Source organism: Rhinolophus sinicus, linkage group LG02 (assembly GCF_036562045.2).
Source record: "Rhinolophus sinicus isolate RSC01 linkage group LG02, ASM3656204v1, whole genome shotgun sequence".
NCBI lineage: Eukaryota > Metazoa > Chordata > Mammalia > Chiroptera > Rhinolophidae > Rhinolophus > Rhinolophus sinicus.
The window spans coordinates 182,290,284-182,312,971 of record NC_133752.1 but is presented as its reverse complement, the minus strand read 5'-3'; the positions used below and the strand labels follow the sequence as shown (position 1 = coordinate 182,312,971).

Below are 22,688 nucleotides of genomic sequence, written 5' to 3'. Positions count from 1 at the left end.
CAGTACATTTTAAAAAGACTATTTTCTATGTACTGGAAACAGACAACTGAACATTGAAATTTCAAAAATACCATTTTAAGGTTATGAAATACCTATGGATAAATTTAAAAAGATATGCAAGACTTATACAACAAAAACAACAACAAAATTGCTGACAAAATTGAAGACAAATAAATGAAAAGATTGTGCTCATGAACTGGAGGACTCAATACTGTTAATATGTCAATTCTCTCCATCGACGTATAGACTCAAGGCAATCCAACCAGAATACGAGGGGCTTTTGTAGAAATTGACAAGCTGACCCTAAAATGTTACTCTAATAAGGGGTCCACAGGCTTCACTAGATTGTCAAACGGGTCCATGGTACAAAAAGAATTTGTTTAAACAAACTTCAAATCTTCAACTACTCTTTCCTGAAACTGATTCACCTCAGAAAACTCTGTATTCTGCAAGTTCTCCTGAATCAACTCTTTTCTTTCTTCACAATTTTCTCCCACTTTACCAAAGAAAAGTATTTTTCTCAGCCATCCCAGTTTATTATAGGGCATTTACTTGAGTATAAAAAACTTTGGGGGACAGGGAGAAGCCAATTCAAGAATGCATTAATCCTAAGAGAAAGTCCCTTATGAGTAAAGCAAATCAAATTTGGTAAGAAATACTGAAGGAGGTTGTGCTTTACTTCTTCCAGGCCAGATATTAACAGCAAAACCCCATGCCTTATTTATATCACAGAATTATAATTAAGAAACAAGATGATTGTCAAAGGAATGTACAGGAACAAATTTATTTTAATTAAGAAGCAAAAACTTCAAGGTTTTCATGAAAGTAAAACAATCACAATATAGAAACCAAATCCTTTGTAACTATCTAACGCTTGACAAAATAAAATTTCAGACGCCATCAACTTAAAAGCATGCAAAAGAGTACACTGCTTTCCAAAATTATTTAGAGAATACACAAGCAAAAATATTTGGAAAGCCACTGAACTAAGGTAGCATTAGTTTGTATCCTGTTTTCTCTGTTTATTACATTATATTTATGTAAATATAACCTACTTTCTTCTATTAAAGATTTGAACTATCTGTAAATAGAAACAGCTGCACTTTCCCTTTTTAATTTAATGCTGTATTTCTGTAAGCAGTTAGAAAATGTTGCTACTGGCAGTATGAAAACATTTATTGCTATGCCAAGTTCTCTATGAACATCTGCTGTGGATTTTGATGGGAAGGTGAAGAGACACAAAAATCTTATTTAAAATCTATATATCCATTCTTCTAACTCTGCCTGAGTAGACACATAGTACATGCACTTGTTAGACACTGGGAATACAGATGTAAATGGAAACATTTCTGCTCTTCAGGGACTCAGTCCAGTAACAGACTCAGACATACAAAGATTTATAGCAATTAACTAGAGGTATGAGTGTACCATGCTATGGGAACACGAAAATGGGCTCAAAAATTAAGTGTTTTTCAGATAGAAAAAAATGGGAAGGAGCTTTCCAGAAAGAAGGATTACCATGTGCCAACACATGGAGGGGAGGAAGACTATGATGTGATTTGGAAACCATAAATAGTTCAGTATGAAAACAGAGAATATTTTCAGAGTTAATATTCAAATTTGAGATGCCTGTCCATCATCCAAAGAGTAAACATTAGTGTACACAAGGTAGGAACAGACGTGGAAATTCATCTGGTGATTTAATATTTACTGAGTACCCACTGCCATGTTTCCCTGAAAATAAGACCTAACCAGAAAATAAGCCCTAGCATGATTTTTCAGGATGACATCCCCTGAACATAAGCCTTAATGCGTCTTTTGGAGCAAAACTTAATATTAAGACCCAGTCTTATTTTGGGGGAAACACGGTAGTTACTTGATACCATATGAGAAACAGGGGAGAAAACAGCAGCATTAGCCCACAATGTATCGGCCTAGTGATAAAATGCTACAGAATACATACAGAGTGTCACAGGAGAAAAAGGAGGAGGAACAGATGGAACAAAGTTTCCCCAAAACAGTAATGCTAGAGATGTCTTTAAAGGTAGGAATGAACTAGACAGTGAATGGGAAAAGTGTAGGAGTAACAACAAAGCAGTTCAGATTAAAGCTGGAGTGTAAGAAAGAAGTATGGCAAAAGAGACAGAAAAGCCAGATCACCAGTATTAAGTAGTAAGAAGAAATCAAGCTGCTGTAAGACACTGAAGGGTTTCAGGCATGCGTAAGATCATCAACCACTCCACTAAACAGAGTGAATGATATACTCGTACTAGGGATGAAAATAAGGCACACAGCAAGACTGAAGAGCACATCAATATGTAGTTCAGGGAAGATGTGTGTGTGTATATATATATATAGAGAGAGACAGTGCATGTGTGCACGCGCGCAATTTAGAGTATACAAGCAGAAGACAAAGGAAAGAACACTTGGAAATAGGGAGATGACAGGGAAGAGATGGTGGATGGAGGGGGTATTTCAAAGGTGCTAGTTAAATGGATGTTTATTTTATAATTACATATCAGACTTCATTATGCACTTTTATGTTTAAAATTTTAAACAAATTTTAAAAGAGGGAGACGTTGCTGAATTAAGAAAATAGCAGTAAAAAAGAAGAAAGAAAAAATTAAGAAACAAGTATGAAGAAAGCTTAGAACGAAGGGAGCTTAGTGACTAATTAGCTAAAGGAAGGAGACAAAACTGCAAAAGCCAATCACGTCAATTTCAGATTCTAGGCAGAAGACAAAAACCATTTACCAAGGCAGGTCTTAGAAAACACAATTATTTGTTTTGTGGGAGGAAGAACTCAATGTTGGATTTGAGTTGCTTCAGTGACATGCAGGCCAAAAACTTAGAAAACATGTCTCAATTGAAGATCAAAATTTGGGCACCATGATTTTAAGCAGTACAGTAGTTAAAAAAGACTGTGGGCTTGAAAAAGGTGACCTAAAGAGACCCAAGAAGAATATGGCGAAAGTAACAGAAGGCTAATGAATGAGCTTGTAAAATAAAACCTGAACTTGATGAGATTTTGAATTATTAGCAACAGCTTTTGACATGTAAGAAATCTAGAGCCCAAATACCTTTTCTGGATATGATAGCTTTCAAATTTTCACTTGATTAATAAAGAAATAAGCCTATTTTTTCCAGACAGTTATAAATGACAGAAATATTTATTCACATAAGCCATTTCCCCTTGTACACAATTTAGTATTCACTTGAAATTCAATCATCTCCCCCTCCTAAAGCTCAGCCAAAATAAGATTTGCGACAGCGCCAGTATGCTCCCAAGATTGTATCATCCTACCGTGTTTCCCCCAAAATAAGACCTAGCCGGACAATCAGCTCTAATGCGTCTTTTGGAGCAAAAATTAATATAAGACCGGGTCTTATTTTACTACACGGTATCATCTGGCTCAGCCATCACTTGGCTTTTAGCAGAACCAGTAGGTGAATCTACTGTAATACTAGATTTTACGTGCACCTGGCAGAAGGTGGGCTGAGTTCTTACAGTACCTGATGACAGTAGCTGAAAAGTACTGGCAATTCTTTCAGTTCTGCCTACTCATAAACTCTAGACACAGCAAGAATATAGTAGAAAAAATTATATTTATGCCAAAAAAAAGAACCTCCCTGAATGTTCAAGTAAAACAAGTGCAAAGAGTCCCTTAATTCGCCAAGAATAAAATACTAAAAAGTAGAATTAGCTTGCATTTTTATTGAAAATACTGAAATGCAAATAAAAAGATACTGTAATTACATCTGATCATGAAATTACATTTAGTAACTGTTAGTCTCATGGCAACTAGCAGAGACTTTCAATAAGCACAAAACAATTCACATTGACTACAAAGAATAATAATACAAATAAATACAAAAGAACTCAAAAATAGTTTGTTTTATTCCTTAGAAGAACAAGGGCCTGAGATTTCTTTCCACGTAAACGCCTGAAAATAAAAGAATACCCCTTATATAGTCATTTAAGTAGTTAAGTATTCATAAAATGAAATTTTGTAATTTGAAATAAGAATTACATTAATGACAAATACCTTTGGTAAAATGCTTCACAACATGGAAAAATGTTTATACCTATACTCCTAATACGCAGTGCTTATCTTTTTATATCTAAAGTAACATGATCCTGAGATATACTCTTGAGATAGATGTTGTTGTTTTTTTCTTGTGGGAGCACTCAGAGATCAGAAGTTTTAAAAAATTATAGTTTTCTAAAAAATGGTTAATACCATTCTTTGGCCTATACAGAAGTAATGTTTAATCTTATTCAGAAAACAAAGATTATACCAGCTGAGTACAATCATTCTCTTTACAACCACAAAAAGTGATTATTATCAGTTGAGCCAGAACAGATTACTTACAGGAGACAAACCTGATTTAAGAAACAAACATAAAAATTAAAGAGACTTAGAAATGTACAGTGAAAACACCCATCTATTCAACAAATTATTGAGCACCCACTAAGTGGAAAGCACCATGTAAGGTACAGTAGGAGAAACAAGTAAAACATTCAGTTTTCATCACTGTTTACGAACTTAAGACCATTGTACAATAAGATTTAAAACGCAATTATGAGGTTATAAGGCAATATGTGCTTAAATATCAAAATCAGTCATTTGAACAGTAAGTTCTGAAGACAGAGTATATGCAACGCTTGAAAGCACTTCCAGCCTATGTACTTGGTATACTTTTTACTACAGAAAGTCAGATTCTTGATATTGTAATTTTAAAAAAAGGTACCAAGAGCACTAGGGTGGCAGCTGGAGAAAGGGGAAAAGGAATAACTGGGTAGGAAATTAGAATAAATGACCACTAAGGTCATTTCCTTAGGACTACAGTTCTTCCCTGATTTAAGAACGTACACAATTTGAAATACACTATAGTACAATATGTAAAAACTGAAACTCATAAAGCACTTAAGTGTTGTCTAAGAGGATGGTGTTCAAACTCTGGTGAACACCTATATACATTTAATACCATCTAATGACTGAATAACTTATTAAGCCATATAGATGCCTATATACTATCTCAAACATTTGGAATAAGAACCTATAAATATGCAGTCAGGGCATTTATATTTTTAGCAGCTGCTCCAGGTGATTCTGACGCACAGTGTGAAAATTAAGTGTTATATGATTAAGTACACAATCTTCAGTGGCAAGAAAACCTTGCTTCAAAAATCAGTTCTAATACTTACTAACACTGTTTCCACCTAAACTAGCCTCCCTAACACAATTTCTAACCTTTAAAAAGGGGGATACCTCAACTGACTGTTATAAGGATTAAAAATGATGATGCACGTAACAATGTTTAGTACAATTCCTGGCACTTTTAGTAAGCATTCACTGAATTCATTCACATAACAAACTATTAAGCATTTACACAGCAACAGGAGATGAAGAACATCTCATAAATTTATTAGGTATTAATAAATAAGGCAACTCTGCGATGGTGTCATGAGAACATATAATTAGGGGAATCTATCCTAATCAGGAAAGTCTTCCTGAAGTGAGCTGAATGATGAGCTGGCATTAACTGGATGAAACGGAAAGGAAGTGCATTTCCTGGCAGATTAAGCTTCATAACCAAAAGCCGAGTACCTGAAGCAAAACAGAGTGACTAGGGGAAAAAGGAATGCCAGCAAGCACTGTGGCGATGTGGCTGGAAAGGCAACTGGAGGACCCAAACAGGCCTTTAAAAATGTTAGTTTCTCTTAAAAACAATGAAAGCCACTGCAGGGTTTTAAACATGGAGACAATGTGATTAGACCCACAGTTTTAAAAAGTCACTCAGTCTGGTGTGGAAAACTAACTGCTGGTAGACTATAATTGGGAGGCTAGTGATACTTCAGATGTGAGATGACGGTGGCTGGAGCTAGAGTACTAGTGGTGAAGATGAAGACAGACTTGAGAGATATTCAAGAGGAAAAATCAACAGGACTTCATGAGAAATTGCTATGAGGCAGGAGAGAGAAAGCTGTCAAACTTTGACTCCTATAGAAAGGGACAGACGATGAAGCTAGTCACTTGAGTTAAACACAGTAAGAGGACCTATTTTTCTTGGGGGTGGCAGTAAATCATGAATTCCAAATATGTGAGTATGAGTAGTTATTCCCAATTACAGGGTTGATTTGTACAGAAATATTCCGTTGTACAATGTCTGTATTTGTTTTATTGGTTGTTTGTGGATCTTAGAGACAAAAGAACAGGTTTCTGCATGTGTGTTGTGTAAAGTGTATCTGAACAGACTGAAGGTCCTTACCTTCCATTAGGTTCTGTTCCATGACACAATCCCCCAAAAGCATCTTCTATGAGTACAATTTAATACTGTCAAGAATTCTACCTATTCAGTGCTGATAAATCATTATTAAACTTTTAAAAAATATTTATACTAAAGAAAAAGACAGAAAGCCAAACAAACAAAAAAGCCTGCAAAGTCCAAAAGGCAGCTTCAAGCACCTGACTTTCAAACTATTACCAGAGCCTGATCGAGTTTTACAGTGACAGACTGTAAACTAGGTCAATTTTCCAGAATGGAGAGGCATGCGAACGCGTCTTAGAAAACTTCTTACTACAATAGAATCCAATTTGTAAAACAAGCCATCCTACAGATAATTCCTGGATTTGATCTACAAAAACATAGATGGCAATTTACAACTGTAAGTCACTACTGACATAGCGCTTTTAAGTCCCTTGAATGTGGAGTCTCATGAAGACTGTTACAGGAGCTGACTTGACAATACTGGTTTCCTTAATTACTATACTAATCATAGGTGTGTATTCAATCGGATCCCAAGAAGTTTTTGCAAGCTTTATCGGGCTTAACCTTCCTCCATCCTTTCTCTCCCGCTTAGAAAAATAAGAGTGCAGAAACGACCGAGGGGTTTTTCAGTCTTAACAAAACACCTGCCCCACCCACCTCAAACACAATAACCTTCCGTTGCAGAACTATAGCTACTGTCAGAAAAGGACGCCAGGGGTAGGGCCCTGCTTGGTAAACCTGGTTATCAGTTGCGGACCTCAGAATTGAGGGGATCTGTCTCACCCAGTCCTGGAGTAGTATCCAATTTCCCAAAAGAGAACCAAGAAGTCCACCACGGAAACCCGAGCTGCAGAGCCGGAGCCGGGAGCTCTCCCTGGGACAGACGGCCCCAGCCCCGGGTCGCCCGTCACTTCAAGGCCTCTTCCGGGGACTCGGGCCTCTCGGATCCGCTCCCCGGAGCTCGCTCCCCCAGGTCGGCTTCGCCAGGGCGCCCACCGCCCGGCCAGCCCAGCTCTCCGCCAGCAGGCCCGTCACCTAGCAACAGTCGCCAGCCTTGGGGGCCTCGGGAGGCCTAGCCTCGGCGCGGGTCTTCCCCATTCCCTCCTCGCCGGCCTTGGGAGCCCAGGCGGGAGCGTGACCGGTGAAGGAGGTCAGTCGATGCCCGTGGGCGGTCACTCACCTCTTCCTCAATTCTCCCGGGAGGGGCGGTGCTGGGGCTCGTTTCCCCCGCCCAGCCAAACACCGCCTGGCTGCTCCTGCTCAGCTTCCGCTCGGGGCCGAAGCTCCCAGCTTACTCCATAGCCTCCTCCACCCGCGCGGCCTCAGAGGCTGGAGCCGGAGGAGGGAAGGGGGAGGGGCGGGGAGGGACTGGGGAGGAAGAGTTAGGGAGGGGGAAGAAGACCGAAAGACCAGCTGGCCAGGGCATGACGTCACTTCCTGCTGGCTCGGAAGGGGCGGGGTGGGGCCATCCTTGGCTCCCCGCCCCCGAGAGCAAGGTGGAGGCGGGGTTACGGGCCGGGGGAGGAGCCGGCACGCGAGCTTCGGGCGGTTCTTTTGACTCCGCTGTTCGGTGCCCTTGGCAGCCAGATCGAGCTTCGCCGCGCAGCACCTCGCGGGCCGAGCTCTAGAGGTGGCTTCTGCCGGAAAACGAGGACAGGTAGCCCTATAGAGGACAGGTATATATGACAAGTAGCCCTTTACCGAGTGTGTACTGAAGGGGAGGGCAGCTCATGGGAGCATGTGATTTTGCCTGTGTTCCTCGGGAATCTGGGGCCCGCCCCTTTCCTAGCACACCTGCCCTCTCTGCTTGGGGACTGACAACCTCGACTTGGCCTTTTCGGAACTACTCTCCTTGAGAAGTCCAGGAAAACAGTGCTTCTCAAACTTTAATATGCACACGAATCATTTGGAGACTTTGTTAAAATGCAGTTTGGGTTCAGCTGTGGAATCTGATATTCTGCTTTTCAAATGAGTTCCCCGATGATACCAATGCTGTCGGTCGACAGGCTACACTTAGAAGAAGAGGTTAAAGTACTAAATGGAAAATTCCTTGAGCACGAAGGCTATTTCTTTAACCTAGCCTACTTGTGTAAAAAGTTAGAGGCGGATGGAAAATACCCTTGTCTCCACCGCGCAACAACTCGTAGACTTCTACATCCCATCCCACCCAAACTCGTCCCTTCCCGCCCGTCGCTCCTCCCTCCTCTAACCCTCACCCCTCTCCATCCTTCGCCTACACACCACTCCTGTCTCCGTACTGTCCACAGTATCTCGGGCTAATATTTGAAGGATAGACAGATAACGGCTTCTGTTAATACAGGCATTTGAAGGTGATGGGTTTTTATTTCTGTCATTTTATCTGTAAAATTGGGTATCCTGGTTCCAATTATCCATAGTCAAAGGAGGAGAGAGCTAAATTCTTGGATTCTAACCCGAAAAATCTAGAAACACCATTCTAGATGTTTCATTTTATTCCCTTATCATTCTTAAAATTCTTTATTTAAAAATTTGCTCTAGTAGAAGGAAATGAGGAGTGATTGCTGAGTTTCTTTTTGAAGTTATGAAATGGTCTGCCAACTAGATCGTAGTGATGGTTGCACAACTTTGTGACCGCTAAAATACCACTGAATTGTATACCTTCATAAGGCGAACTATGTGGTATGTCAATTATATCTGAATAAAAATTTTGCTGTCTCCAATTAATTGAAAAATTTACATATGTACTTTATAAAAATTTGGAAATATATAGAAAACCGAACATCCTCTTTCATTACAATCCTAGTTCTCAAGAGTTAATAGTTTGAAGTTTATCCTTCCAGACCTTTCTATTTATTTACATATATTTGTGTGTAGGTTGGGAATTCATTTTTACATAACCAGGATGATAGTATACAAATAATTCTGCTCAACTTGTTGGGGTTTGTTGTTTTGTTTTTCCTACTTGATATCCTTCCATGCTGTAAACCTCATTTTTCCTAATGACTGCTTAATATTTATTCCATAGTAAGGCGATGCCACATTTTATTTAATGATTCCCCAGGTGATGGACATTTTTATTGTTTTCAGATTTTATTATTCCTCACAAACTTTTTTTTCAACAAGGAAAATAAATTGATTAATTTTATTGAGCTCTTTGCCCTAGATCTCGCTCATAAAGAACTTGCCATTGATCAAAAAGCAAAAAGAAGAAAGCAAAACAAAAAAGGCTGGTGAAGCCACAGTTCTGTAATAATCAAGAATCCAGTGTGTGTGTACGTTCCTTTTAAGTGTGTCCTGAAATAATATTCTTCAAGATTAAGTATAGCTAGTAGTTAAACAAGTAATTTTAGGGTGTATAAATTTACATAATCATATATTTAATATCAGTAAAGTAAGTACCTACATCTATTCTGTTTTTATTGGCATACATGGTGCAATCTTAGTAAATATGTTATGGTTTACATAAGATGGGAGGAGTAGAAATTTAAGAAAGACAATGGCAACAGATATGCCATAAAAAAGCATACAATCAAAACTGAAAAACTTAAATATTTTTGTGTAATCTAAATATGTGTTGGTTAGAAACATGTTTAATATTTTTTTTCCAGGATGTTCTGGTCCTTTTCAAGCTACTCAGCTATGGGATGGTATTATTCATTCCCTTCAGACTCAAGTGGAAATAAAAAGAAGGCGGCATCATTTATGAACATATGAAGATTGTTTTACTGGTTCTGATGCTGTTGATATACTATTAAGGCATCTTATGCAAAAAATGTGTCTAAGTAGTAATGATCTCTCTCATCTTAAAGGAATTCATCTTTGCCAAGTTCTAATGAACCATAAAGTATTTGAAGCCATAGAAATGAAGCTATTCAAAAATGAAAAGGAATTGGAATTTGAAGCTTCCAAATATTGTCTCTACAGGTTTCTAGGCAATAAATCAACTTATGTTTTTTGCAAAAGAAAAAGGATGCTGAGAATGGATTAACTGATAAACTCAGAGGCATCTTTAAGGTTAGTGTTGACTGGGATACTGCAATGTATCATATTTAGATTCTGGCAGAACAGTCTTTATTGAGCTAAACTTGAATGTTATGCTTTCAGTTTATTTTTTTTCTTTCAGAAGTCAATAAAAGAAATAGCCATGTAAAAATCTATTTCTGCATTTGTTCTAAAACTGTTGTGGAGGACATTACCACATACATTTTTCAGAATTTATACCAGGAAAAACTTGATCCTCTGATATACCAGGAAAAAAACTTTATCCTCTGATGAATTGTATGCTTCCTAATTTTGAAAAATGACTTACCCAAAGTAAAAAGAAGCCAAAGTTTTCTGGAAATTCAAGAGCAAAACTTTTCTACTCCATCATAGCAACCATGTTAACCTTATAATTAGCATACATCCTTTCTATTTATTTGTAATCCTAATTTAGTCTTTTTTGGCAATATTCTATTATCTAGTAAGTTTATTACTTGTATCTTTTATTGTAAGCTGCCTGAAATCTTTTTTTGGAAATAAAGAATACATAAGTTTAATACATTAAAATGTATATTTGAAATTTTGATCCTGTCTATAATTGAAAAATTCACATACTATTTGTTAACAGACCAGAAAATGGAATGATTTCAAGTCCTCTAGCACAAGAGATTGGTGAGGAAAGAATTAAGGAACTCATTCATACAATGAGTGGGAATCTGGTTTTGACAAACCTATTTTCTTGCTTTCAAAAGAAGGTAATTTCAATTTTCTCTTTTGTTTTTTCAGAACTTTGTAAGAAAGAACTGACTTTAAAAAAAAAAAAAAGACTTTATTTTTTAGAACAGTTTTAGGTTCATAGAAAAACTGAGCAGAAAGGACAGAGAGTTCCCATATATCCCAGCTCCACATGCACACAGCTTCCCTATCGACAGCCCCCACCAGATGGTATATTTCTTACAGTCCATGAACCTACACTGACACATCATTATCACCCAAAGCCCACAGTTTACATTAGGGTTCACTCCTGGTGCTATGTATTCAGTGGGTTTTGACAAATGTATGACATGTATCTACCATTATAGTATCATACAATCATGTATGCTTCATCTAGTCACTCCTCCCTTCCCCCTAACCCCTTGCAACCACTGATCTTTTTACTGTCTCCAAGAACTGACTTTTCAGTTATAATAAAAGTAGTGTGTTGGGTGTATCAACTCACTAATCCTCTTTCCTGTAAGAGTTCCTTCTACATAGTGATTACATCAGACAAGACAGGTGAGGCAATATAGATCCAGTATTTTTTTACAAGGACCATGAACAGATTAACTGGAGGTGCTACATTCCACACTACCAGAAGAAAACATACAGACTCATTACCAGTCCTTATAATTTATAATTCATGACCATCTTCTAAGGAGTATATCCTTTGTCCATTACATAAACCCCTCCCAAACATCTCCCTGCCCTTTACCTTTCAGAACAAATTAGCTAGGCTACCTGTTGCTCTATTCCTCTTTACTATTTACTTCATCTACTTGTGGTTTTCTCCTTATTAGGCAAGTAATGGTGGAAAGAAGAGCCCCATACCCAGGGCAATTCAATATGGTTTCACCCTTTACTGAATTTGGTCAAACCATGGTAGAAGCAAAACAAACATGATTCACACACACACTGGAGGAGGAAAGGTTATCAACAATAGTTAGGATAAGTGTGATAAGGAGAATACAGGGTGCCCAAAGAAAGGGTGCAGAATTAGAAGAGGGACTGGAAGACCAATATTTAGAGGACAGGCAGACGAAGAGCCAACAGAAGTACAGTTTTTATCTAATACAAATGAAAAACTAACTTGTCCCACCATCTTGGACGTAATTTATCAGCAAAGATGCTAAGAAAAATAATTTCCACTGGTTGAGCCTTTCTCTGTGCTAAGCAATTTGTTATGCATTTTATATTCATTGTCTATAATCTAACAAGAGGCCGCTAAAATGAGGGATAAAACTCCCACTTTATAGTTGGTGAAACTGAAACTCCCTTTTTATAGTTGGCGAAACAAAGAGAAGGATAAAGAAAACACAGTATGAAGGAAAGCAGGCATTCTTATGTACTTTTTTAAAAAAAATGTATTTTTTTCTTTGTTATACATGCATATAATGTAAAACATTGATAGCATCCTACAGGTTTTGTTACCAAAAAATAGCAGTTCCCTGCCCTTCTCCTCCCACCCATTTCTTCCTCCCCAGAGACAATCATTTACAACTTGTATCTCATATCCCTAAATAGGATGCTTATATTGCTACTTGATGATTTTTCAGATTTAGGTACATCTGTTAATTTTCTACAAAGGAAATGGGGGTTTAGGCCTCTTCCCTTTGTTGCATCTGTCTCCCAAACACTTTAAATAATACTTATGCTTTTATACTCTTTTATGTATAATATATATAACAAAAAATGTCAGGTGAAAATAGGAGGAATATATATAGATTTAGATGATATTGTTTAGCCAGATATTTTAAACAGTAAGTCACAAAACAATAAACTATTAAGTTTTGTTGAAAGAGAGACTTTATGTTAAAACAAAAATCAGCCAATCTGGGAACCACTGCTTTAGTTTAGACTGCTTATTTTATAGATAAGGAAACAGAAACTCAAGAGAATTCAGAGATAATTTAACAAGTTTCCACAGTCTGGCATCAAGATTCAGACCTAGATTTCCATACTCTTATCCAATGTTTTATCATTATTGTTACAACAAAGTACTGTAAATTATAAAATCAGTGGGGATGAGGTGTGTTTATTTGGTATGTTTGCTCTTTGTCACAAGTGAATGTATCAGCCTTCAGAATAGAAAAACACAAAATCTATTTTAGTTGTTCTTTCTAATAAAAGCATAGTTTTCAGAGAGGTAGTCCTTAATATGTTACTAATAGGTAATCTCTTTATGTTCAAAAGCCTTTTTTTTTTTTTAAATCTAGTAGGGTGGGGTTTTTGTTTCATAAAAAGCTTTGGAAAGGAGAACTACCTTTAAAATTGACTAGTTGCTCTTATATTTGATGCATTAAAAAAAGTTCACTTTTGGAGAAGTTTCATTTTCATACTAAAACTTTTTGGGGAAAGTGCATTTGGAAATTTCTCTGCTCTTAACAAATCAGGCATGAATCGAGTTTTGTTATTGTGATCCACTAAAGTAGGATTCTTCTCTGATCCTAAAGCACAAAACAACCCAATCAGACATTAATAGATGTAAAATTAGGAATAAAACCATATAGACACTATCTAGTTTTATAAAATTAAATAATTAGCTTGCCAACAAGAAAATTTAAGCCATGTTCTACTTGGTAAAATATGGCTGGTTAAGGGTATGTGGTTGGAGGACACCTATATAAATTTCAGCCAAAAAATAAAGGTATGGAGTTCCTCTATTGTTGAAAAAGGCCATTTCTTAATTCCCAAATAACTTCACTTGACTGAGTTGAAAACTCTGCCAGCAGTGGTAAAGCAGTGCAATTATAGGACTGCAGGCCTACTTACAAATTTGCACTTGTGTGACAAGATTTAAGGTGAACCACCTTCGCTGAGATTTATTTTTATTTTATGAGTTTTTTCTTTTTTATATATACATCCTATACATATACATATGTAAGCATATATGAACTTGTGTGTCTAGGCTATCCTACACATCGCGTGGATTGCACACTCTTCAAATGCAGTCTATCCCTTTTTTGTCTGCATCACTCAGCACAATAATCATTGGATATGAAGAGCTCCATAAAGATGGCTGCGGTGATGGGATGCGTTGCCACAATACCCTACTTGAGTTTAATTTCCCTACACAGAGCTAGGTATTCTCTATCTTTTATTTGACATGCATATTTCTCTGTCCTGTCTCTTTCAGGTCTTTGCTATTATGATAGCTCCCACACATCTTATTTAAAATTGCAACATTTCCCCCTAGCACTACCTCTCTTCTACCTAATTTCTCTCCATAGAACTTGCCGCTCGCTAACTGACACACTACATATTTCACTTTTTATTTATTGCCTGCCTCCCTACCCCCACTAGAATATTAACTCCATTAAGGCAAGGATTTTCACCTGTTTTATTTACCACTGTATCCTTGGCACCTAGAACAGTGCCCAGCACAAAATAGGTCCCAATAAATATTGGCTGAATAAATGAATGTTCTGTCTTAATGCTCTTGCAAAAGTTGTTTTTCCACTTTTGGATTTATTCATAATATATTATGTATACTTCATGGTGATTTTTGATAAAATTTGTCTTCACCACTTTCATAGGTCACTATTTTGCCTCTGTAGTTAGGGTGTAGCTGCTGAAGGCCCACAATTTTTTATGTATCATTTTCCAGCACCTGGTTCAGTGCCATGCCCAACGGTTGGTATTGACAAATGTGGACTGATTCATTAGAGTCCATTTATGATCTCAAGTTTTTACTAAAAGATTGTTAATTTGATTTATTTTTGGCCAATAACTCACAGGTAGCAAACTCAGATGACTTTAGGAGCCAGGCAGGTTAGAGGGCCAGTGGGTACTTAATTATCAAACATGCAGGAAAATACATACTGTTGTTTTGCTTGAAATATATGGCCCTCTCAGGCTATTTTTCCTATTCCCACTTAACACGTAGATATAAGTACAGGGAGGTTATTTTTTACTGTAGCAAAACCAATAGGACAATATCATGGAAATGGTAGCTGACACTCAACTTCATTCTATGGGCTACAATGGGGAGAGGTGGGATTTGTGGTCAACTAGAAATGACCTGCCAGCGCAAAGGGGGTGCCTACTGGTACTGATTCATATCAGCTGACTTTGGTCAGGCATTAATTCAAGCCTCGTGTTATGAGATCTTATGATTTTTTTAAAGAGAAGCTGGAAACCCAGAATTTTACATGAAATCTTCCATTTTTACATAAGTAATTTTATTCAAAGTGCTTTATAACCAAACGAATTATGGCTATGGTCCAAATTTAATACATAGGGTACTGGCTTGGGAGCTCTGCAAGAGATTTACTATAGCTGTTGCTTTTATGATTTTGTTTCATTTAAAGGAAAAACAAAACATTAATTATGATCTGACGAGGATAATAAAAAACTTAACTCTTAACAGGAATGACCAGAAACCCAAGTTAAGATTAACATAATACTCTATTTTAATTTAAAAACAACAAACTACAATTACCCGTGCTACTTTGAATAAAATTGTAAATAATTAACAAGCTTATATTCTCTCAGTTATGCAAAATAATTTATAAGCATTAGTAGCTTTTTATATTTGGAATTATTAGGTCGGTGCAAAAGTAATTGTGGTTTAAAAGGTTAAAAATCATTGCGAAAACTGCAATTACTTTTGCCCCATCTAATAGCCTATTATTGGCCTTAAAAACTAAATAATATCACTTTTATAATCAACATAACCAGAAAATACAACCAATATGGTTCATAACCCTGGTGTCTATTTAAAGATCAACCTTGTAAAGAAAAATTGTAATTTAGCAAACTTAAATTTTCCTAGCATTAAATTAATCCATTATATATATATGTAGCTTTTCTTTTGTATTATTTAGAAATGGAAGGATTTTATAATATTGGCTGAATGTGTATTATTTCTCAATCTGATAGTTATTTTTCTTTCTAAGCTACAGAAGATGTCTGGAAACAACAAACATTGTTACATATTCTTCAAATGATTCATCTTCCATTCTTGGAAAATATTTTGGAGCCTCCAGTCAAAACACAAAATCTTCAATTAACTAAAGAGGAAGATCTTGTTATCTCAAATGCCTGTCTAGACAGAGAGGTTATTCCAAGTTTATGTCTCCTAAGTGACCATTTTTATTGTCTAATAATTGATGACTAAAAAGGTCTTCATATATTTCACCCTAGGTATTTTAAGATGCGAGAACATATCCATATGTATAAGCTAACACCATCTGTTTTAGAAATTAATCACTGTGAATTCTCATTTGATCTAACAAAAAAAGTCACTGGTTATGACCTGCAAGATTATTGGGAATCAGTGTGGGTTCATTCGTATTATTTCAGTCATGATTTGTCTATCATACCCTCCCTGCACCAGTTCAGTGTTTGCTAAAGCTCTATCATTTCTGTTTTATGACCCTCAAATAACATTAACCATCAGTTTCTACCAGTTTATTTTAGTCCTGCCCTAAAAGAATCCACAGTCTAGTAGAGAAGACATTCATGAAACAACATTACAGTCCAATGAGGTAAGTCCTATCATAAAATCAGCCTCATTTGTGGGGAAGAGGTTCAGGGAACCCAGTTATCTTAATGAGGCTCCATTCTCTTTCACTTTGAATTCCAATATATTTGTCACTCCTACTGCCGGGAACTATAGGTATAAAACCGTGGGTACTGTTGGAATTCCAACAGAGAGAACGGATCCGATCCTTTTTCCCATGTGAGCCAAACAAGAAAAGAACATCAGACTCTAAGGCTGATGACCAGAAAATTCCAGATCCTGGGAAGAACTTGGTGATGAGAGACCTGCGGACCCACTTAGATAATCAACTGTGGTCCTGTTTGCACATGGCAGGTTTCCCTAATTCACAATAAGCCAAGAAAGGGCCAAACAAAGAGCTGAGTCTTCTCTAGCTCGTGAGTCAGGTAGAGTGTAGGGACACCAGCAAAGAAACAGGATTTCTTTGGATGCTTCTGCAGGAAACAGACAGCAGCCAATCTGCCTTTATAAGCTTCCAGGAGGAAAGGATAGGTTATCTGCAAGAGAAAAACCAATACAACTGTCATTAATCTTTTCATTTGCAACACTAGAATCTAGAAGATAATGAGTCACACATCTTAGGCAAGATGTACGGTACCATTCACCTGTTGGTGGGAGGTGGGAGAGAAGGAAAGATGGAAGGGAAAAGGGAAGAAGGAAAGAAATTTGAGGATTATCAAGAATTCAGTGAGTATATCACCTAGGAACCCTGTCCAAGAAAATATTTGAAGAATGCTTTTAAACATACTACAAAGAAATAGCCAGAACCATAAGCTGATGAAGAGGAAAGAAAACATTGGTAGGCAACAAATTTTGATCTGTACTCTTCCTTTTTCTCGCTCATTTTGTACTCACGTGCACACGTACACACATAGTTCCAAGTTGATATGGTAAGACTATGTGGGAATGTATAAAATGTAAGTGCTATATAAGAAGTCAAAACACAAGGGACATACTATTAAGGGAAATTATAATAAATACTAATCTATCTCAGCAAAAGCTAGAGCTTGGGAAGGTGGCAGATGAGAAAGAGGAATTAAAGGCCTTTCAGAGGCATCACTGAAGGAAGGGAGGGGTGAAAAGATCCTAAATTTCTTATTGGGGTGGGGAGAGAAGAAAGGGAAGACAGTGTATGGTGGGGTCAACAGTGCATATTGTTTGGGGAAATAGTTGTCTTATTTTCAAATAACAGAACAATAGGCACCTAATTATTGGAGTGGGAAAGGGAAGGGAACCACTAATGAAATGGAACAGTATAGATGAACTCCTCTGAACCAAATCTAACAAAATTAGAAATAAATAATGAAAAGGTGGCCAGAAATATTTTAACACCTTGAAAATAAAGGTATAGAAAGGTATGGTGGTATTTGGTGAGGAAAAAAAGCTATTCCCTCTTATTCACTCCTCATTCATCCAGCAAAATTTATTGAAATGATTCTCTGAAAAATAGTTTCTTCCTTAGATTTGGCTAAATATAAGCTAGATTTGATTGTTTTGTCAAACAGTAGTTTATCAGAACAGCTTTAGGTAAATGGAAATGTTAACCCTTGATTTGTTTTGTTTTGTATTTTTCCTCCAGGATTGATAACTGGCTTAAGGCAGTAACTGAATGCTTGGAATATTTCCCTCACCAGTTAATAGTTTTGGTTAGTCAGCAGTTAGTGCAAAACAGAAATGAAGAGATGAGATTGAATATACAGAAGAAGATACTCTTTGATGTCATAGTAAAGTGTTATAATCAAGAGAGATTGTTAACTGATGAGTATTTTGATATTCATTCAGGAATTACTGAACTTTTAGGTAAGAGATGTTTAAACCTTAATTTTTTGCATAATAAAGAACATTTTTAAAGATACAAGTTGAATAAAATGTTATGTTACAATTTAATATTTTTCTTCTATGACATCAAAGTACTCAATGGAATTTTTTTTTTTACTTCATTAATGTTGCCTGCCATGTAAATCATACTATCAAATGTAACTAATGTAGTAGAGGACATTAGCTCTCAGGTAATTATATATAAGAAATATTTTGATATAGTACAGGATTCGAGAACTGTTGTAGCTAGAAATATTTCTGATGTATTATTTGGTGACCTTTTAGCAAAATAAAAATCAGGTGCTCTAACATCATGTCACTTTTTCAGCTATGTAGGTGGCCATGTAATTTCATGTGAAAAGCAAAATACTGTTTGATAAAGCTGGATGTAATTATGCAAGTGTTTGGCATATTATATGGAATTATATACGTAATTTCCAGTGTGTTTGAAACATTTCATAAGGAAAACTTTGAAGTGTAAAAAAGAATCTAATGTTCTTTTGTACACTTGAGAATAAAAAAAAGACTCTGAAAACCCAATACAGCATCATAGCATTTCAATTGACTAGTACGTACTATAATCTCGTTTTTTGACCCATGCTTTGTCTTCTTTGTAACTCATGTAACAGAAAATAAGAACAGAAGCACTTGAAGCGACACACCTATATCTAAGATTGTTGTTGCCCAACATTAGAGAAGAATTACAACAGCTACTTACCTTTATGGCTATGACATCAGAACCTAATACTTACAAGTTACAAAAACAGGTAAAAATAAATTGCAATAACAGTTTTATAATTTTCTGCTATTTTTTTCTTTTAAAAACTGTTCAAGCTATTATTAATCTTAATATTAATACAGGAAGATTTACAGTATAACAAAACTGTGGTCCTGAAAACTCTTGCCAAAGCAGTTTTGCAAATGAAATCATTATTTAAAGTATAGGCAGAAGAACTCGTCTGGTTTCTACTGGGGTGTCACCCTGAGCTCTTCGAGGTATCTCTGGCATTTTGTCTGGGCACATTTGTTACTAAGCTATTAGTGTCAAGCAAAAAGGCAAATTATTCACTTAATAATTTATTGAGTACCTCTAATGTGCAAAGTTTGAAGGAGTACCTACCCACTAAAGAGAAGAAAGCAGACTTAATATTATTTGCAAATATATTAATTTCTTCAACCCATTTTTGGTGCATCAAAATACTGTTTGATAATGCTGGATGTAATTATGCAAGTGTTTGGCATATTATATGAAATTATATACATAATTTCCTGTGTTTTGAAACTATGTGCCAGGCACTAAGTTCTTAGAATACGTCAGCAAACAGAACACAAATATGCAGGCCCTTGCAGTGCTTCTATCCAAGTGAGATGACAGACAATAAAAAAATACACGCATTCATCGTCAAGTCATATAGTTTATAGAAGGCAATAAATGCAATAGGAAAAAAAGAAATGCTGGTTAAGAGGATTTAATGGGTGCTAGGAAGGAGATGATTGGGAGCTTATAGTATTAAACAGGTTGACCAAGTTTGGGCTCAGTGAGAAGTGAAATTTGAGCAAAGACTGGAAGGAGGAGTCAACTAAACAGCTCTGAGGGTGGGAGTAGTGGTTTTGGGCAGAGGGAATGGTTCCTAGAGCAGAGGCCCTGGGGGTGATGCATGCCTGGGTGCTGAGGGCCAGCAAGGAGTGGGGAGCAGAGGGGAGGTAGAGATGAGGTTAGAGAGGTGGAGGCCCTTTAGGCCACCGGAGAGATAAAATGGGGCATCACTGGAGGGTTTGAGAACAGTGGCCTGATCTGACCAACATTTACAAAGATAACGCCGGCTTTTGTGAGAATAGCTTGTTGAGGGGCAAGGGTAGAAGCAGGAACACCTTTTAGGAGGCTGTTGTAATAATCTGGACAAGAGATCTTGTGACTTGAAACAGGAGTAGCAATACAGTTAGTAAAATGTGTTCAGATGCTTGATATATTTTGAAAACATGTCAAGATAGTTTTTTAGCCTCACTACTATATTGCATTTTAGTACTGATAGTGGTACTTGCAGTGGTATTTCTCAAAGCCTCTACAAAGAATTGCTCCCCTCAACTTTTTTTTTTCAGGATACTGAAGATTTAATGAGAAAAATTACATGCATAGATTTGTATTGATAAGATTGGAACAGAAATGCAATGGTATGAGGGAGAGTGGATGGTAAGGTAGGGGGGCTCTGGAGTCAGAGAACTGGATCTACTACTTGAACTACTTGGGTTCTGAAGGGAAAATGTTAGCAAATGAGTGCCCTGGATTGAGGGAAAATTCAATTTAGAAACAGCAGAATTACTAGAAGAGTTCAGCAATGTTTAAATGTTTTATTTTTATTTAAAATGACATTTCCTATAACATGCCCTAATGGAGCTTATTTTGATCAACATATAGCCTACTATTGAATGACTTCTGAGGAATGGTTTTTGAAAATTCTGAGGCACTAATTACTAAAGAGAAATTCCTAACCCAGTAGCGCCCCTCCACCTAGTGACAGCTCCATAAATTACAATTATTAGGCTTAAATAGAATTCCCAAGGGTCAATTTTAGGCTGAACCTTTTTGAGGGAGTTAGATGCAAAGGATTTTTTTTCACTGTATAAATAAAATCCAGCTCCAATCACTGTAAAACTTACCTCCTGTTAGAACAGTCAGTAAATTTCCATGTGAATTAACAGACTGATTCATAATGCTTAAGACTCTGCTTAAACTTCTATGATTCACATTCTCAGGTACTATCCAGGCAAATAAAAGATTTTCTAACTCCAAAAAATAAAATTGAGACAAAACGTTTCCCTCATCTAACTTATATACATAATGTTCAAGATTGAAAGTCATTCCTGAGACCTTTTTTTTCTGAAAGTCTTTCCTCCCTGTACTCTACAGGAGGATTTGGAAGTGCTTTTACTCTGCGATTCCTGTGCGCTGGAAAGATTTTGAACATTAAAAACCAGAAAGTTGGTGTTGCAATTCCAGCTCTGTCACTTAACAACTGTGTGATCAGTGACACTATTAGGCAACTCTTTGTTGCCGGATTCACTCACAGGTGTATCACTGAACATTTGATGTATGCCAGCACTCCACTTGTAGCTAGTGCCAACCACATATTATGCAGAACCACCTTTAAACCAGGTTTGAATTTTTTCTCTTTGGTATTAGGGCACTTCCATGAGGTCACAGATGTGGGTTGAGGGAAAGGTTAACAGTGCAGTAAATGATCTGAGTGTGAGCTCATGCAATAAACTTGTCCAACCTAAGTCCCATCTTGTATGTACCACTTCCGCTTGACAATGGCATGCTTCTGTGCATGCCTAACCTGCAGTGGGAAAGGGAAATGATCCCAGGGAGCAGAACTGAGAGCGGCATTTCCGGTTGTTCAACTTGCATGAAGATATGGCTGGAGATGAGGGCTAATGGTTTGACTAGAGGATCAGAGACTTGAGAACTAAAGACAAGAAACCTGGGAACTAGAAGCTTTAGGAAAGAAGTATCTGAATGGACATCTCAGAATAGGCCACAATGGCGAGGATGTTTTTGTCCTGTGTGAAAGGTCATCAAAGGCCTCTTCTGTAGGGAAGGCTCTAGGGGGACAACACGGCCTATACTGTGTATATTGCCGTGTTTCCCCCAAAATAAGACCTAGCTGCACAATCAGCTCTAATGCGTCTTTTGGAGCAAAAATTAAAATATAAGACCCGATCTTATTTTACTGTAAGACCAGGTCTTATATAATATAATATGACATGATATATGATATGATATATAATACTGGGTCATATATTAATTTTTGCTGATTGTCTGGCTAGGTCTTATTTTCGGGGAAACACGGTAGCTAGCCTCTCCTCTGCCATCCCAGTGCTGGCTCAGTGGTGCTACATTCTGGTGAAAATTCCCTCAGCTTCTTTCTGTTTTTCAGTAGTAGGATCCATTCTGCTAGTCAACCTATCAATTAAGCATAAGTAATCCTATTTTTAATTTCTAAGATCTGTCTTTAACAACTTGTTCATGTTGTAATAGATATTCCCTCATCAGTCTCTTACAGAATATAACTTGTAAAGTTTCTTTTTGCTTATTATATTCCCTTAGGGTTTCGTTTTTGTTTCTTGGATTTGGTGCCTCTCTGGTGGTGTTAAGTACCCCTCAAATGTTTACTGCATGGGTGTCTGTTTTTTTCATTTATGAATGAATTCCTATCTACCTGTTGGTGAATCTAGTTTCTGGTTATGGTGCCTTTCCTAGGTAAGCAGGAGGAAGGGGCACTAAGTTCTCTAGGGCCCCGCCCAGTCAGAATTCTTTCTAATGGGGTCTGAGGTCTCGTCTGTACAGAGATCAAACAGTGCCACAATCAGCTGTTCC

At 37.0% G+C, this 22,688-nt stretch overlaps 2 protein-coding genes across 7 annotated transcripts in view; one reads left to right on the top strand and one right to left on the bottom strand.

Moving 5' to 3' along the window:
- SCYL2 (SCY1 like pseudokinase 2) overlaps positions 1-7,715 on the bottom strand; it is a 54,737-nt gene extending 47,022 nt beyond the window's left edge. For 2 of the 6 annotated variants that reach the window (XM_019732105.2, XM_019732107.2), the window contains exon 1: positions 7,454-7,688. The gene's annotated coding sequence lies outside the window, so the exon portion shown is untranslated. Of the gene's footprint in view, positions 1-7,056 lie in introns of all 6 variants that reach the window. The other 4 variants (XM_019732109.2, XM_019732106.2, XM_019732110.2 and 1 more) reach the window with 3 other exon arrangements.
- Positions 7,702-19,561, top strand: DEPDC4 (DEP domain containing 4; the record flags this gene model as incomplete). The annotated part of the gene is given in 6 exon segments (XM_074324924.1): positions 7,702-7,930; positions 10,062-10,238; positions 15,888-16,070; positions 18,068-18,336; positions 18,940-19,077; positions 19,184-19,561. Coding segments are annotated over 6 exon segments (1,374 nt in total), but the record flags the coding sequence as incomplete, so codon positions are not given.
- Positions 19,562-22,688: the final 3,127 nt, after the last annotated feature.